At 37.5% G+C, this 20,108-nt stretch overlaps 1 protein-coding gene across 1 annotated transcript; it reads left to right on the top strand.

Moving 5' to 3' along the window:
- The first annotated feature begins 6,450 nt into the window (after positions 1-6,450).
- LOC139721403 (Y+L amino acid transporter 2-like) lies at positions 6,451-19,162 on the top strand. The gene is made up of 12 exons (XM_071632719.1): positions 6,451-6,464; positions 7,945-8,062; positions 9,192-9,360; positions 12,492-12,683; positions 13,513-13,638; positions 14,230-14,329; positions 14,618-14,662; positions 14,999-15,122; positions 16,116-16,219; positions 16,614-16,857; positions 18,150-18,327; positions 19,098-19,162. Exons 1-12 carry the CDS (start codon positions 6,451-6,453, stop codon positions 19,160-19,162), a joined length of 1,479 nt encoding a protein of 492 aa, XP_071488820.1.
- The last annotated feature ends 946 nt before the right edge of the window (positions 19,163-20,108 follow it).

Genomic DNA, 20,108 nt, shown 5'->3' with positions numbered 1-20,108 from the left:
AATAGATCTAACGTTAGTCTAGAACTTACTCCAGATCCAGAGACTAGACTCTACTTTCATAGCCCGACCAGTCCCAGACTTCTCTGTACAGCGACAGGGCTGTGTAACCCCGGGGCGCTCCCTTGTACAGTTGTAAACTGTGGGAGCCCTTCGCGTTCGGGCTGGTCGCTGTTAGACCCCAAGTATATGTACTTAAGTCTCAGCAGCTAGCATCTAGACCTATTATAGGCTATGCTCAGGAAATTCTTCCGGATATCCGATTACATTACAAACACGAATACACACAGGTGGGACTGAGTCTATTCGCGATTTACCACGAAAACGAAAATCGATAAATGCTAACATTTTTCTCTTCTTCAAATGCCGTGAGAATTACTCACTCTTGGAGGAGAGGATAACTGTCCATTTCATATGACGACATCATCCTCGATGAGATTGCAGGCATCATTTAGCACACATCATTCTAGAACTCACGTTCTTGCGTTGATCAATGCAATTGTCAATAGACCGATGTAAAGCTGTAGGTAGCTAGCCTAGCTAGTGCAAAAGCGATCCCAACAGCTGATTACTAGTACAAGTGTACTAGCAATTTACGTTTGTTTTTACTTTCATGTTGTTGTTGCTTTTATGAACGCGTAAAATGTAATAATTATGAGTGCACACTGCCACGTTGACAAGGCGTTGAATATGAGATCTAATAGTGATCAACTGAGTGAATTCACGACCGGGTGACGTCCAAATGAAGAAAATAGTAGAATAGGCTTCTACACATCGACGATTTTTTCTTAAATTGCTCAATCAATAAAATAATGAATTGTTTTATACACAAAATAAATAATGATACACTTGTACTAAGTAATCAATCGAGTACTAGTAGTGGAAATGATGGAATTGGCGCGATCATGAAAAGCCGGGTTTTATTATGGATAGTGAAATACTAGTAAGCAAATTTGACAAATCCCGGTGACAGATGAAACAATGAAGATAAACTTCAAAGGATATAACAGGACTATATTGTAGTATTTTTTATACATATTATTTATATTTCAGAGACATATGAGTTTGCTATAAAGTCAACTATGAACTTTTTAGACAATTAAAAAAAAAACAATTAACAACAAACTTTCTTTCCGGTAACGTGGGTGAGAGTCAGTCAGAATGAAAACATATAGGTCTGGGCTACAAGTTCCAAATTAAAAGTAATGATAATAACAATAATCCTGATGATGATAATAATATAGCTTGTCCTATTCATTTTCAAGCTTTTTTCATTCAATTTCACAATTTTTTCCTTCAATTTCGTCGCGGAATGTCGGGAGTAGGCCAATCTTACTTTCAAATTCGTCTTTCGTCGTTCATTTTCAAATAAAGTCCATTCAGTTTAGTCATTCGGCATACTTTTTCGTCATTTAGTTCAAATTCGTCAGTCTCACTCGCAGCACTCAAAACAGCAGGATCGATTTCGTCTTTTGTCAATCATTTTCGTTAAATTTTCATTCATATTCGTCTCATATCTCTACCCGCTGTGATTTTTCAGTCATTCATGTATTGTTTTTTTTTTTTTCTGTAACCGTTCACATTTTACATTCAGGAGTTAACATACACACAAGTGCCCCCCCCCCCCCCCCACACACACACACAGAACCACAGATACAGACACAAACACAAGCAATCCGAGTACACACTGATACAAACAGACGTATACCGTCTCGCAAACGAAAACACTGACAAACGATTTCTAGGCAAACATGATTAAAGACAAAATTTAAGTGTAGAATTGTCGCCTGTTTAATGTCAAAGAATGGATAACATAATTATGTTTGCTGCTTTCCATGGTACAAAATTTAAACTTTGCTTCATGAATTATGATGCGAAAACCTGAACATTACGAGTTAAAGTTCAAAATGTGACACTGACATACTGTCATGTGTTATGACTTTTGACTGTCGTTTATCCCGGCTCCAATCATTTTCGTTGGCAGTCTTGTTTTTGGTGTGTATTATTAAAGCAAATGGTTAGGGAATAATGTGTAACGATATAACAGTTTACGAGAGAAAGTAAAAATATGTCGGCTTAAAGTTGGTTAACCATCAAAATAAAGAATCGACAATATCTGACTAATTTGAATGAAAAATTCATGAAATTGTGTGAACAAAGACGAATTTGATCTTCATATTCTGCGATCCGTCAGCGGGAGGGACGAATTTGAATGACAATTGATGATTCTGAATGTTATGTCTTCGAAAATGTTTGACGAAAAACGAATTACAATGACAATTGACGAAATTGAAGTTAGGATTTGCGTTCCACCTGCTTCTCGGGACGAAATTGAATAATAAATCTTTGAAATTGAATAACAAAAGTGCGAAAACGGATGGGAAAACCTATATTGATAATAATGATAATAATATGATAATAATAATAATGTGGCATAATGATAATAACAATAATAATTACAAACATACAGTTACACGGTGCGGTGTTGTTTATGTGAAAATGCCTCAAGTTCATCATTATAAACCCCAGCGTTTCCAGGGACCCATTTAGGACTATACATCTGAGTCGAGAGGGACTCTGGTGGGTACTATCTTGTCCGAAGATGTTAACAAGATTGGGCGGGAATCGAACTACGGTCCTCCGATATATAACAACGGGAGTTGGGAGTCTTAGCCACGATGTCACAGCGCCCCTACCAAAAAAAAAAAAAAAAAAAAAAGAATAATAATAATAATCAGAAATTTTACAGATTTGTGACGAAGTTCTAGAGAATGTTTAAAGGTTCATCCCGTATTGTTACACAACAAGTAATATTGATAGAAGCTTCGATATAAGGCAATTAAGGGTATAGGGCTAGGATATATTGGTCTTGGCATATATACTCGACTTCGAAGTATAGGCCTACTATACAGACAGACATAATAGAAACGAACTATATAAGCCTGCTGTTTTGTTCATTGCAGGTTCATTGTTTATTGAGTTAAATTGTACACCCCCTCCCCCCCTCTCTCTCTCTCCCTCTCTCTCACGACGAATAGTATGACTGTGTATATATTGTAACTTAAAACCAATGCGGATAGTTTGAACATTGTTGCCACAACTCAGGGCTCTATACTACATGACAGATTTGTGTATGCTTATACATTAAGACACAGATGTATTCATGAGTGAAATTGATAACCACTATTAAAAGAATCAAGTGTACTGTTGATCAAAACCAGAAACTGGTCCAGGTTTCCCTATAGCCGATGACCTATATGTAAAATAAAAAGTGCACTTTTTGTGAAGTGGAAGTATAACGGTACCAAGGTTGGCTCTTTGGTCAAAGCGGCCTTCGGTGATCTATTGATCAATAAACACGATCAGGCCTATTCTATCGTCTGTGTATGGCCATACATGATGGATAACACCCGTCATCTTTGGGATATCACACAATGAATTTAAACAACTTAAACACTAACGACAAGCAAGTAAAAACACATGGAAGCAATTACTGGAATAGAGCAGTGATACAGTCCATAGGTCATACAAACAACCAACTCAGGCAGGTTTATACAATGATTGGGAGGCGGCGGGGGGGGGGGGGGGGGGGGGTGTCAAACACGACATTTGAGTGGCCTGTAAGTTCACACATTATTAGTATAGGTTCCCATTATAATATCATGACACTATACTCTTTACTGCTATATGTTGACCGAAGGAAAAAAAAAACACCAAAAAACAACAACAACAAAACAGAAAATCAATAGGGTTAATGGGGTATACGACCCTTCCCTCTATAGTTTTCCCGCATATTGTATTCTTTACTTTGTCCACATATTAGATGACTCTGAAAACCTTACTTTCTAAAACAAAATGCGCACTGAAGCTTACCGTTAAATGCATCAAAAATATTTATAGTTATACAATAATTGCAATTATACACTCGATGATATCACCTTAATCATACGAAATATTCGGGATTATATTACATCATTTTGGAAAAGAAGGTGATGTCTCAATAATAAAGCATGATCTCAAAACTTTCATTAGCTTCTTCAACGTCACGGTTCTTCGTTCATTCGAACCAGCAGAAGTGTGCTAAGGTCCCTGTCAATGGTTTGTATATATATAGGATTATAATAATCATGAAGCCCTCTGGTGGAGCAGTGGCAAAAATTAGCAAGCATTTCATGGCATAATAAAGGACAATAGATTGTTCCAAAGCGAATTAATTTTCCCCATACGAGCTAGCCATGATGAAGTGTAACGACTACATGCTCTGCTTCATGTTAGGTATAATGCGCTACCGGGTTCCGGTACGTTCGATGTATCCGATACAAGTGCTGTCATGATATGACATATTTTGTATTTGTCACGTAATAATTTGTCTCATTGTACTACTGTTTATTAGGTAGCTCATGTAAGAAATTGATGTTATCGCAATGGACAAAAGAAGCGCAGCTTAAAGACAGGAGCTTGCATCAAAATAACCATATAAGGAGATGTTGCGATGCACAATCAAAGTAAAAGAGAGTGATTTGGAATTAAATGTTTTGGGGATAAGTAAACCCTACATGACGTCAAAATACGAGGAAAGGGTATCCCTGGTAGTATGCCTCATACTATCTGGTATGTGGACGTCATTCACGACGTCAGACACAAGTTTCTAGCTAGGTCAAAACAGGACCACTTCAAAGAATTTTGGTTTCCGCGGACAGGAAGTGATGACGTCAAGCAGGGGCTTGACCAATGCAAAATGAGATACTCAGGAAAGTTTTGACAGACAGAAAACGCCAACCAATAAGAAAAGGGGGCAGGACTTCTATGAAAACTTTCTAGGAAGTCACTTGACTTCAGTTAATTAATTTTACATGGAGACCTATGGTCCAACAAATGTATAAATATGCAGTGTTTGGGCATAAAATTCAGATGCCACATTATTTGCGGAACACTCAGAACCAGACTACGTTACTTCGAGATTGCGAAGTTAGAGAGTAGCAGAGTGTTATTTGGAATCAGTGTGATTCAGGGATTGTTGCATTTCGGCTTGGACAGCCTGACCGTCCAGCAGAGAATCTAGAAGGATTCGAGTGTAAACACCAACAACTGTTGGTGTTTAGGGTTCCAGGGAGAGAGCCACCGTTTAGGGTTCCAGCGAGGACCAAGTTTAGGGTTCCAGAGAGGACCAGAAGTCAGGGGAGACGACCCGCTACTTCAGGCAGGGCATCGTCGACAACCTAGAGCAACCAAGCACGGGAGCTTCTAGAATAAACCAACGAGCAGAGCAACCAAGCTCAAGATCAAGTGGAATTGGATATCTGTATTCAAGTTTGTACTATGTTATTGTTGTAAACTACCACAATTTGAGACCAGTATAATAAATCTTATTGATTGTTACATTGTAAGAACACTGTGTGATTGACTACTTATTTCGAGGCACTGTAGTTGCACAAGTCGAAAGAGTTGAATGAGAGAATGGTCTGCTAACAATCTGCTGCATTTAGAGAAAGTCAACCTTTGACTATAGAAAAGATCCCAGTCGCAGGGAGGACTTTCGTTCCCCACATTCAGAGGAAAGTCCCCTGTGACAAGTGCCATAAAAGTACTAGTATGCAAGCAAAGGCGGTGATAATTATGTAAGTGATGTTTGAAGTTTGTTTGTTATCATTTTATCTATTTACGTTTATATTCATTTAGATTGTTTACTCTTTATTTGTTCGTTCATTCATTCAGTCACTATAATCACCCATAAATACATCTTTTCGCTTTGTTAACCTATTCCTAATCTATTTTCCGTACCTATATCACACAATGTTGAAATTAAATACCTGGTACATTATTTCTTACAAGCGAAATCCTTACACTGTCCTATGCGTATACATGACACTTACTTGTTTTGATTCACATCTACTTTGACTGTTTGAGGAGGCGTTGTTGCCAGCTGACAGGTCAATGCTATGCTCAAAGCCAACAAAATTCTCTCTCTCTCTCTCTCTCTCTCTCTCTCTCTCTCTTGGACATTTTGATGTCACTTCCGCCGGTATGCAGGAATAACCTTGCACACATTTTTTTACGTGTATGTGACATTGTCAACTTCTATTATCGTGCTTATTACCCTTTATTTGAAGAGCAATTCGAAGAAGGACAGAAATGTATTTATTATTTCAATTGTTTTCCAAATTGTGGGTTGTTTTGCAGCTGTCTGTAAAAATTGTTCTTTCCGGCCTACATTTTCCTGATCAAGAGTAATTTCCGTCATTGTTTTTGTCATTCCAGAGCTAGTATAGACAATTAGGCTCTATTGAAGGCCAGCAAACTTGACATTGATTGTTTAACCTCCTGTACAACACAAAATATCAATGCATGCGCATTTCAACGCCACTGTGGACAATATTGTTTTGGGATTGTTGTTGTTGCTGTTGTTGTTTTAATACATGTACCACATGCAGCGCCTGCTTTGATGCAGATGCAATGTCAGGACACAGGTCAGTTTGAATTACAGGCAGACAGTCATCATCTTTGCAGCTCATCGCTAGGAATAAAATCATTATATCACGGACTCTGTGCCGGTAATTGGACAATAAGTGCAGTTGGATTATTTCCATCACCAGCTCTGCTAATTTTCTCTGGTTTTCACGAATTTTCCTTCGTTACCTGTCGGACTTTCTCATATCAAGTTTCGTTTCCAAGGCAAATTGCCTGTCAGACAGACCATGTCAGAAAAGGAGACAAGAAGGTGATATGTTATTATTATATCATTATTATTTATTCATTTGGCCATAGATTACAATTGCAATATTGGTGATATACAGTACAATGTCATGTAACATACATACAAGGGTATACATGTATAAAAATGGTGTAACGGAGTGACTCATGGAGTGACACATATACATTAGAATGTTTTCGCATAATATACGATATGATATTATCATAATTCCTTTCTCTGAAAAAAATAATTGTCAACTAGAAATTATCTTGCCCTGTTACCTGATTATATGTAAGGTTACACTTCGTTATTCAGAAGATTCGTTATTTCGAAGGTTCATTAATCCGAAAGTGGAATAAAGTTTGTCTTTCTGGAGGTTCGTCAATCTGAAAAAGAAATTAGGTTCGTTATTAGTATACGCACTTTTTTCAGTTTAGGATAAACGAATCTATATCTAATTTTCGGAATTTTGAACCTTTGGAATAGAAAAAAACACACACCTTATTTCATTTTCCGATTAACGAACTGTCGGAATGACGAATATCACCACACCTAATTTATTGGGGGTACCTCGTTGTATGAGCCATGGTGAATGAAACGATATACTATAGTATTTGAAAAGCATTTCTTTGAAGGGGAATCTATACCTCAAATTTCACGTGCATTCATTGAACGCAGAGACAATTTATAGTTCACTTTTTAGTGAAGTTTGAGGAAACTCTCATGACTCTATCGATCTGTCCTATAAAGTTATAAATTTGTTAAGTTTTTATTTAGATTTATGCGCCGTCATCGACGTATCTTGGTATCGCAGTGTGACAATGATATAAAGAATATAAAAAGGGGATTCAGCATGTTTCGAATTTTCTATAGGAGCACTTGACTACCTTCATTGACCTTTTTACAGATTCAGGGGAAAATATTACCCTTTGTATAATGTTCACAGTCTCAAAAGCAAACTGAAGGAAAGCGCACTTTTGAAGAAAAGGAAATTTGTGGAATTCCCCTTAGGTATATTCTTTGTTATCGTCGCCCTATCACACTGTGACATCATGAATACTGTAATAGTTTTCCTATATTCCAGCGATGACCGCACATGATATTACCAAAACTTCATGAATTCAAAACATTTGGACCGATGATCCTCAAACCTCACTAATGCATACAAACTGCAAATGATTCTGCATTCATAGAATCCACATGTTTGGGGAAATTCCCCTTTGACTATATCATTTTTTTTTTCTTGAACGTTATAGTAACCATGGTAACCGTGGAGTTGACGATCACCTTGTGGAGGACAACATCTCCGAGTCCAGTGATGAGAAAGTGTCCATTCCACGGCACCTTGGGTTGATGGGATGCATTTGGCATACGGTAATTCAACTAATTAATTTTGCTCATTTTTTCACTGAGGTATTAAATAAATGTCACTCTCCACCTTTCTTCAAGAGGTTATGCAGAAATACTTTTAAGCACCCATAGGTAATTGTATTCGTTTATGTAATATATTAAACACTTGCCTCCTATCCTACTCCATTTACCTCACTTATAGACTCAATCAAATTCATAAGACAGCTAATGCTGTATTGAGAACACTGTATAATGATTACATTAACTGTTTCAAACAATTAATAAAAACCAGCAGAAATCGACTGAAAAAGGCGAAACTTTCGATAAGAGTCAGATCGCACCCTAAATATCTGCTTCAGTTATTCGCTCAAAGCTTTGGCCAACCCACCCTTGCTAGAATAAAAGAAAAGAAATGAAAAAGAAGAGCTGCCAAATAGCAGCCTCTATATTTCGTCATTTTCACAGAGAATAAATGGGTTGATACTATATTATGTGATATGAAAAGTCTATCATTTTATTTACGTATTGGCAGTCAAAAATCACCATTGTTTAATTGGGTGCACTTCACGAGCTCGACACCCACGAGTCATACAGCCCACGAGTCATACTGCCCACGAGTCATACAGCAATGAGCTAGACAGTAAGTGAACGAGGCCCTCTAGCTCGACATCAACTAAAGTAGACCCACGAGCTAGATACTAGCCAAGTAAGGTCCGTGAAGTCGACACTATAGGCAAACAAGGCCCACGAGCTCGACACTAGGTAAGGAGACTGACGAGCTCGACATTACATCACACGCCTTGTCGAGCTCGTGGGCCTTTCTTTTTTGTGGTATTAAGCTCATGGACCTTTGCTTTGTGTCTAGCTCGTGAGCCTGTTTCACGTAGTGTCTACCTTGTGGGCCTGTTTTTCTTTGTGTCTATCTCGTGGGCTGTATGACTCGAACGTGGACCTTTTTTTTTCCAATGTCTAGCTCGTGGGCCGTATGACTCGTGGGTGTCGAGCTCGTGGGATGACCCAGTTTAATTTTGTCTATCGAGACCATCAACGCATTATACGAACATTATAATGGTTCTTTTGCACATGATTATTAAACTCGCCAGACATTGTGGCTATAATCCATGAGGGTTAATCCTTTTGCTTTTAACCCGAGGTTGGAACCGTGATCGGTACCGGCATCTTCATCTCCCCCTCGGGCATCCTTAGGGGTTCAAGTGGGTCAGTGGGTGTGGCTCTCATCTTCTGGGTGTTGTGTGGTCTCATTAACACACTCGGGACTCTCATCTACACCGAGCTGTCTCTGATGTTCAAAAAATCAGGAGGTAAGTCAATCTTATCATGACACTCCTTGGTGATACACATGGAGGTATACTACGCGATACCTCCTCGGGGGCACATCGTATTCTTGGTTTGATGCCTTCTGTGCCTTCGACCATCTCTGTCTGGACTCTTTCACGTCATGTCCATCTTATCCCGTGCTTGTTTGTTTGTTTGTTTGTTCATTTTCCATCTGAGAAGATGGCTGGATAGCCCATATCCAGTTAGATGTGAGGTGGGACCACTTCACCGGGTTAAACACCCTGCTTTTTGCGATGAATGAATGAAGTGGGATCTTTTACGTGCATGAGTTGTTACTCGCTCATACACGGGCCTCCATTTAATGTCCTATCCGAGCAGAAGCTTGGTTATTCAATCGGTCGTTAATCCGAAAATGAAATAAGGTACGCTTATCCGAAAATGTAAACACGGTGCGTACTAACGAACCTTCAGAATTACGAACCTTATTTCATTCTTGTATTAATGAATCTTCGGAATAACGAATCTTATTTCATTTTTGGAATAACGAGTTTACGGAAAAATAGATCGTGTTTCATTTTCGGATTAACGAATCTTTGGGAAACCGAACCTTATATTTCACTTTCTGATTAACAACCGTTCGAAAGTACGAACATTTGGAATAACATACATGTGTATACAAAACTGTAACATATTCAACCTGTTGAATACGGTTTTGGGATGCAACCACGTCACTTTCTCCCATGATATACCAACTCATTCATTGTCATTCTGGATACCAAAAATCGGGATATTGATCCGTGAAATGTTTTTCTTTTAAAGCCATGATGGCATATTATTGTTACATAGTGTGAAACCATATTGAAGCCATATACTTGTCTAAATATTTTGTGGGTTTTACGGATGATTTTACGATTTCACAATTTTTCTCATCCATTATCTTAATCTGGCATGATGATATGTACAGCAACAGCTAATAAATTCTGGGGCATATTTCTGTAAAAGAAAGGAAAATTTGTAAAATAAATAAGTGTCGTAAGTCTGTTGTGATAAATATAACTTGGTGAGGCTGTCTCATATTATCACATCTTCAGCCTACACTGCAGTATTAGTTGTGTTTTTAGCAAAACTCATCTTTCTCCAGAATTAAATGTCGAACTCTTGAAAAGGCATTTAGGGCGGACGTCCACTTGGGCGCTGACAAGCCAAGGAAGGGTTGCGGAAGCAAATTCTGTCATTTCGGCATCCTGTCTTTTTAAAACCATATATATATACATATAAATATAAATGTATATACATATATGTATATATATATATATATATATATATACACATATAAATATAAATGTATATACATATATGTATATATATATATATATATATACATATAAATATAAATGTATATATATATATATATATATATATATAAATTTCTTTTTCTCATTTTTATCCTTGTGCATCTCTAACTCTCTCTTATTTTGATCACTTTTGAACATTTTGCAATGATTCAAGTCCGTGAGGTTTTTTTTTTAATGCTGAGAGCTTACTAGCCTATTGTCAATTAAGTGTAAAAATGGAGAAATATTTTTAACCTACTTTAATTTACTTTTTTTTTGGGGGGGGGGGGGTGTTCAGCTGTGCTGTCAAATTGGACAATCGAGTTTATTTGCAACTAAAAAAAAAAGAGAACAAAATCATTAGGTAATAACAACTACAAAAATCATTCAGGTAAAGAATATTTCTGAAATGATTTGTGATGCTTAGAGTGTACTTAAATATATACACTCAGCAAAAAAAAAAAAAGAATTTTTCGAGTTCATAATTTATTGCTTTTTCTCTCATTTCACTTGAATTTTGATATGACAGAAAATTCTTCATTTTCCTCCATTATCTTTACCTTTCATTGTTATTTTGGGCTTCAAAGATATTACATTGTAATGAGACCACAGGTATATTTTTGCAATTGAATTCATGCTTTTTATTGTGATGAATTTGTCTTTTGTTCTAATATATTGTATCATTAGAGAGCATTTACGTATGAATAACAACTTGTTCATGTTTATATAATACATTAACATTTAGCCAAAAATTCTATGCTTTTTTTCTGAGTGTATTTCCACCTACTTTTGTGATTTTTCAGCTGGGCTGTCACATGGGACAGCCTAGTTTGTTTGCAAATAAAATAAGAAAACAACATAAAGGAAAATGTACCATAGTAAGTAATGGGAACCATGAAAGTCACTCAGATGTAAAATAATTTCTGAAAAGATCATATCAACATAAACTTACTAGGAGGTTAGGAGGGCTGATTTCACTTCTTTCTGGTTGCTATTGGCACAGTCTCTACTACCTTCTTCTTTGCCTTCTGGGACCGGGAACTCCCTAGATTTACCTGTTCTTCATCACTAGACGAAAGGTGTGCCTGTGATGGGGATATTTGCATGGGGGCCTCGCCTCCCTTCTTGCTCTTTTTGCGTTTCATTGGCATGACGCTCGCGGAAAGTGTCGACACTTTCGTGTCTGGATCACAAAATTTCCGCATCGGTTCCGGACACTTGCTTATATAGATCCGCATCGGCTCCGCGCTGTCCTAAAACATTCCTGGTGTCTTCCGCTTTCATTCGCGAAGCTTCCCCACACCGCGGGATTCTTTCCGGAGCGTGTGCGGAAGGAGCGGAAGGGTTCCGGACAAGCGGGACATCCTCAGGACATCGTCAGGACAAGTCGCCGAAGGTGTCAGGAAGTTCATTTCCGCGTCCAAATTTTGGTCTCGATCAAAATTTGGACGCGGAAATGTTTCTCTCTCCCGAAGGTGCGGAAACGCCCAGACATAGGACAGTGAGCGGACACGTTCAGGGACGTGCGGACAGGTTGCCGAAGGAGTGCGGAATACCAAATTTGCATTCCGGGTCTTGTCCGCGTCTTGTCCGCGCCCTAGTGGACGCCTGGTCGTACTAAGACCACTGTAAAGTCATTCGTTATAGAGCTCAGTGAAAACAAACAAACCAACAAACACTCTTGAAGAATTATGGTACTCCAAAGTATGTATACAGGTGTTGACATAACACATGACGCTTTGTAAACTGCTTAGGTCTTCGAGAAAAGTTCAAATTACTCTAATATACCTATGTTATCCTATCTGCACCTGTCGCTAAAGGTGAACTGGCCTTCTTGCTGGAGGGCTGGGGTCCCGGCCTTGCCTTCCTGAAGCTCTGGATGATGGCCATTGTCACGACGGCTTCTTACTGCGTCCAGTCAATCACCATCGCTCAGTATCTTCTCACTCCGTTCTTCCAGTGCTCCGAACCGCCCATCGTCGCTGTCCAGTTATTTGCCGCAGCATGCATTAGTAAATATGATGATGATAAAAGTTATGATGATATACATATGTATGTATACATAATTATAAAACAATGTAATTAACCTTTTCAAAATACATACAGATTTGGCCTTAGTAGTCTAGAACTATCATTTACACACGTCACTCACATGAGTAATACATTTCATTTGTGTGTTTTTTGTTTTTGTTTTTGCGTATGTAAATATTACTCTCTCATGGGCATAAATATCATAATATGGATATCTTTTTTGTATTATGTATAGATATAAACATATAAAATCAGATGTTTATATACAAAATATTCACATTTTTTATATGAATTTCGGAGGTCCTGCAATTACACACAAATACTCCCAAACATGAACATAAATGCATTGTGTGTAGTGAGGAATATTCATGTATCAGTGCTGTTTATAGGTAAGGCTTAGAACAATTTCTCATTTGAATTGTTTCCTTCAAAATGATGGAGTTTCCAATGCATCATCATCAATACCATCTCGTTTCCAGTCTTTGATGTCTGCGTACTTTATTCATGTTGGTTAACATGTATAACACATTTCTTTCTTTTCCTTAAAAAGGCATTGTTTGTAACTTTTTTTGTTTATGTTTGCTCTTTTAAGGTCATGTTGCGTATGGACCCTACTTGGCATTAATTCACTCTGCCAGTATGAAATGCTAAACTATCAATATTGCATACATAATTTGCTTCTACTTTACATCTTCAAGAGAAGTACATTGAGAAGATATATGATATTGCAATAATCACTTTAGGATAGGCTATTATTTCAATTATTTTTTTCTGATTTTCACATGTTGTGTTCATCTAATGATAACGTAGTTTTCATCGTGGCTATCAACTGCATCAACGTCAGACTGTCGTCCCATTTTGCCGCCTTCTTCACTGTCACCAAAACTTTCGGACTTATGGTTGTCATAGCAACTGGAGTGTATAATCTAGGTCTAGGTAAGTTGTTGTGTCTCATTCCATCTCATTATCAGGTGTGATTTTTGGTGCACCGTAAAGCATATTTTGATGTTTTGCTGAATTCGACAAAAACCGTGAAAATGGTTTCCTTATAAGAAGGCATGAGTATTTCCGCACTCAAACTCCGCCAGATCTTGGAATGAGAAAGAGACTTAAATTTACTGAAGACAAACATCGTTTCACATTGTGTTTATAACTCTTTAACTGTCCAATCCGACCATAATCCTCGAAACAAAGACGCATTTTGTTTTCAGAGAAACAGAGTCCTTGTTGTTCTATCTATAACTTTCTTTATGGAAACAATTAATCCAACTTGACAAAGTATAAAAAATTAGTGGAATATGTCAATATCATTGTTATGAAACAAAATAGTTGAGAGCAGTCTCCCGCTTCGCGTCCCAAGAACTCGAGAATGCAAACTAGAATGCCAAAGCTAAAATTGCTTTTCAGGACCAAGTTTGGGGTTGACGCATGCCTTTACTTAATACATAAAATTGCCCACAATTGATGATGAGTTATTGCAAAATTTGGTATGCCAGTAATGGCTTCTGTCTGTGCTTACTTCCGCAGGTAGAGTATCTAACCTACAAAATGCCTTTCCTTCCGGCCACTTTGACGTTAAATTGTTGCCGATTGCTTTCTACTCGGGAATGTTCGCATACTCTGGATGGTAAGATTTTATTTCAAAAAGTTTTGTTCACAACAATCCATGAGGCCCATAGATTGTGTCAATAAGAGAAATATTGATGTTCGAGCATTTCACTCAGCTGGTTTTCCTCTTCTCTTCTGTAGGAATATATCATTCAGAATGAAATGGAAATACATTTTGTATTAATGTTGATGATACGACAGAGATATGACTCTTCTACATGCCGTTATGGTAAAGTAATCTATAGAATACTGACGTCCTTCGTTATTGTACTTACATTCTTTTGTTTTCACTGTTCATCTACAACAGGGACACAGTGGTATCGTTAACCGAGGAAGTCAAGCGTCCAGAAAGGTAAAATATTACATGTCCCACAAAATTAAAAGAAAGTCGTACTGTTGGTAATGATACTTTTATCAATAATTCTGTCCTTGCAATGTTTTTCCTTTTCCTTTTGTCAATGCGTGTGATCATTTCCCTATCATAATACGTGATAACATCGATGTTAATCCTACACAACATTATTTTGTATTTCCATAGCGATCTATCTCAGGATATTCCCTGAGTCAGATCAATGTAGCCAGAAACTTGGCAGTTGTTGTCATCTTGGCATAATTCGCAATCCAGAATTATTCTAAATGCCGCCAAAATAACAACGAACTTCCTATAATGTCACGTGTTTTGCTCCAGAAACATTCCGCTAAGTTTGATCATCTCAATGACTGGAATCACCCTTGTCTACATCCTGGCCAACATCTCTTACCTGACCCTGCTCTCACCAACCGACATCATCACCTCGGAGGCAGTGGCTGCGGTTAGTATAAGATGACGTCCATGATGATTGTGACGTGTTGCTTACTTTAAAATGATAATGACGAATATTCAAATTCAGATTCAGAGTAATTCATCGTTCCATAGATTGAATTCAACTTCCAGTGCTGTCTAAGCTACGACACAATGCAACACAATGCAGCATACCTATTATCAAAAAAAATGGACAACAATAACGCAGTGGTGATAGCACAGTAAATCGATGACAATAACATAACTATGACAATAAAGCATTTAAAATACCATTTTACATACCAAAAAGAAAACATCACATAAAAACATCAAGATACATTTTAGTATCTTAAGATCCACCCTTCTGTATAAGAAACAAAATGTTTATGTTGAGGAGATGATGTTGACGATGCTTTGACAACATTGTTAATGATGATGATGATGATAATGTCACGTCAGCATCTGGGAATCTATATCTCAGCATCTGAGAATCTACACCCTACAAGCTATGTTTATATGTAGATTCCTCATATTTCACATGTATATTGTTATGTCTTAATGCTGTACTTGACAATTCATCAATGCTTTTATATTGTTATGTTTATGGTATATTTATTTGTTGAAATGTAAAATATGGAACAAAAAATAAACAATAATAGTGATGGGAATGCACCACTGGTGATAAACGAAATCATGATCATCATTTTGTTCTTGGTCACTATGATGATGAAAGCGATGATTTTGATGCCTTTCCCTTGCATTGGATTATTTTCTACTCAGAGGCAAAGGCACTATAGTAATTCATCGGTAACAGTTTATCATCGTGATAACATTGACGATATTTCTAATGCTGAAAATGTTTGTGGTTGTGTTGTGTTGATGTGGAGATGGAGATGGGGCGATAAGAGAACAAAGTCTGTTTTCCTGATAATTTGTATTAATGGTGGCTCGTCGTTGGAGACATTGTCGAAAGCGAATCATTGATATCTGACTACACCTGTTGCTCTTGTAATCTTACGAACAGGACTACAGTGTGCTGGCACTGGGACGGTGGTCGTGGCTGATCTGGTTCTTTGTCGCCATGTCCGCCATGGGTAACCTTAACAGCGGAACCTTCAAACGCGGAAGGTAATAGGCGTAGCATCATCATTATCACCGTTTGATATGGAAGAGAAACACTGTCGGCAGCCATCCAAACAAACCATTCGCTTAATTCCCAAACAAACATTACAATAAACCTTAAAAAGAAAATAAATTTTGTCTTGTAACTGTGCCTTGTCTTATATATTATCTGGAATATAATATAACACGAATTAATATCCTTGCCCTACACCATTCATGGTATTGCCATGTTTGTATTTTGTCAGTTGGTGTGTTGTTTCCCCATGTTTTGTTTTGTTTGTTTCCTGGTGTAATATAAGGATTTTGATGAATTGAATGTATTGGACGTGGCTAGAAACACATTAATTTTCTTGTTATACATTTTACTATCGACCTTTCATCCTTTTGATCGTGACACCAGGCAGGTATTTGCGGCGGCTCGTGACGGTCTCTTCCCCGAGATCATGGCGATGCTGAGCATCACGCGCCGTACACCGATTCCCGCCGTCCTCTCTCTGCTCATTTCCCTCGTCTACCTGGTCGAAGTCGATGTCATCAAGCTCATTCAGTATATGGCCTTCATCGAGAACATATTTGACACGATGACTGTGGCAGTCCTGCCTTACTACCGGTGGAAGCACCCCGAGGCCGAACGACCCTTTAAGGTACCCACAATCAAAAGACCGTCATCCCATTAGAGCTAGACGCCCAGGAGTTATACCCACGAGTTAGGCATTGAAAAAAAAGTTTAAAGGGTACGTACAGTTCTGGTCGAGGTGAGGATTTAGCTTTTAACGTTTTGCGAGATATTCAGAAATCACTCTATGAGATGTCAAAGAGCATGCAGTTCTAAGGGGTATCAAAAGTTTATTCGACGAAAATCGGTTTGGAAATGGCTGAGATATCCAAAAACAAGGTGAAACAAAGAGATCCTAATAAAGTTGTGGTATGAATATGTCGTCTTTTATTATTAGCTTCTTTTTTTTGGATATCTCAGCCATTTGAAAACCAATTTTCATCAAATAAACATTGAATCCTTCTTAAGATTACATGCTCTTTCATATTTCATTAGAGGCTTTTCATTATCTCACTTAGGAATGTTCAAATCATGAATCCCCACCTCAACCAGTACTGTACAGTCCCTTTAATGAATTATACACCCAAGAGTCATAAAGAGCTCACGCAGTAGACACCAAGGAAAGCAAGCTCATGAGCTATAAACTATTAAAGGGAAATATTCCAGTGTCTGTCTCGTGGACGTACAGCTCGTGAGCCTTGATCACTTAGTGTCTAACCCGTGGGTTGTCGTGAGTAGTATAACCTGTGGGCTTTAAAGGGAACGCAAACCCAAAGAGCAATGTGGATTGTGTGACAGCAGCAACATTAGTAGAACACATCAGCGAAAGTTTGAAGTAAATCAGAAGGTCGATGCAAAAGTTATGAATTTTTGAAGTTTTGGTGTTGGAACCGCAGGATGAGGAGACTACTAGAGGTTATGACGTATTAGTGGACAACAATATAAAGAAAATATAAAGAAAATTCAACAAAAATTCATTTTTCATGAAAATATACCAATTCCATCAACTCGATACTGACATATGTTAAGGGTAGCAATTATTCCCCCTGCTTTCTGAAAGCGGTTAGTCAAGTGATCTTTCATAATACTAGAAAAGTGATTTTTTTGTTGAATTTTCTTTTCTATGGACGGATGTGGATGTCACACTGTAAATAGAATAGTTGTCTTTCATGTGTCCAGATCTCTTCATGTTTAGTTGTGGTTTTTTTGTGTGTTGTTTTTGTTATGGTAGAAATTTCAACAATTTATTTTATTGGCTACAGGAGATACAATACTTTAAAAAAAAGGATTAAGGATAATCGTAACGAGGTGTGGATGAGGTTGACAAATTAAACAAGCACACTGAAATACAGAGCATACCTAACTTTGCTGTTCTTGCAGTGTCCAGTCATAGCTGTCGTGATCTACATGGCCTGTCAGATTTTCATCATGGGCATGGCATTTTATCTGGATCCGGTAAAGAAGTCTATCGGACTGGTGGTATCACTCAGTGGGATTCCCGTATATTTCGCCTTCTTCAGTCGACGCTATAGGATCAAGTGCCTCAGACCGTATTCGGGTATGATCAGTGTATGACACAATTTCCTATAAACTGTCGTTGCGCATGCATGAAATTGATTTAAAATGATAATAATGATAATAAAGTGAATTGAACGATATGGATCAATATAAGTTTGAGACATGACACCTTCAATTCACATTTAGCCACAAAAGGGGACACACAGGGTAAGATAGAACCCCCGACAGTCAAATTCAATGCACAGCAGTCATTTCACTGCAGTTTAAGTTACACTTTTAACAATTCATGTACGCAATTAATGCAATGCAATGCAATATATACATATTATCTTAATCATAATTCGTCTTCAGTTTGAAATAATATTAATTAATCTTTACTATTTTCATACTTCATTTTTATACGTAACTCTGTATGCATTTTGTATTTCTTTTTACTTCTCATAAACATGGAGGACCCCTTTGTAATTCAGTTTCCTATATCTGAAAGGGCTACCCCGAAAAAAAAGAAGGAATAAATGAAAAAATAAACAAAGATAAACAAATTATGTTTGAAAAAGGGCCTACATTGCTTAACCCGTTAAACCATAATTCGCTAACTCGAGACACATAATGAAAATGTCCCTGCAAACACAATCATGTCCACATGTCTGTATAAGATGAAAGGATCCTTTTCAAAGAATTTTGTTCCGTAGACAAAGCATTACTAACAATTTTAGCGCCATGTTGGGAGAGAAACTCTATTTTTTGATAGATGAGATTTGGAATACAATTTTCTGATCAGTTATTGTATTCTGTTTTCTTTTCTTTCAGAAAGGGCGACCAGATTTTTACAGAGACTCTTCGTTTGCATCCACCAGGAAAAGAAGACATATTAATCCAAACGGAACATCAAATTTAATCGTCGCTTTTTGATTCAGAAACACTGTACAGACGATACTAAGAGAATATACTTTAGATTTGTGATGTTCGTTATTCCAAAGGTGCGTTAATTCGAAAATGAAATAAGGTTCGTTTTACCAGCGGTTTCTTAAACCGAAAATGATACAAGGCTCGTTAATCCAAAAACGAAGAGAAAATTCGTATAACGAACTTTCTGAATCACCACAATCATTTCGTCTTGGGACTAACGAACCTTTGGAATTTACTATTTTTCCCCATTTTCGGATAAACAAAGCTTCGAATAACGAACCATTGGAATTACATATTGTAACCACTCTAGATACTTCATTAATCAAAGACATGGTATAATGTGTGTGATAGCTAGGCTTAATACAGCCTGACTTATCGGTCCTCATTCTATCTTACACTTTTTTTTTTTCATCTCGTGTTATTTCAACTGTCGAAGTCAACTTCTTCCTGCTTCAATTCTGGCAATATAGATAAGAACCTGTGAAAAGGAGCATTGTCATCAGTCAATTTCCTTAAAATTGTGTTGGTACACTATCTGACAATTCCATTCTTTCTGTTGTAGATTTTGTGGAAATAAACTTAAAGCATATCCTGATTATAAAGCATGGGGTATGTGGAAATTTCAAAATGGTTGGAAACAGGATTTTTTTATTATTCTTTTTTTTTCATGGTACGTGTCACGAGTGGAGTGACAGACGCTCTCCTCCACTAAGGTAAATTTGCATGGAATTTGTAAATGAGCACTTGATTATGTAAATTAATACAAACTGTTTAACATGTTAATAGAAGGAATTCCAGATCGCTCTCGGTAAAGCCAAGGTAGAGCTATATGTGGCAATGAGCGGCAGTACGATATCAGGCCGTGAAGGGGACATCACGCTGTGGTGCTGTCTCCACTGTGTTGAGTTGCTG

This window comes from Diadema antillarum, unplaced genomic scaffold (genome assembly GCF_040938485.1).
Source record: "Diadema antillarum isolate AM-2024a unplaced genomic scaffold, OU_Dant_1.0 scf00000143, whole genome shotgun sequence".
NCBI lineage: Eukaryota > Metazoa > Echinodermata > Echinoidea > Diadematoida > Diadematidae > Diadema > Diadema antillarum.
This window is presented reverse-complemented; position numbering and strand designations above follow the sequence as displayed.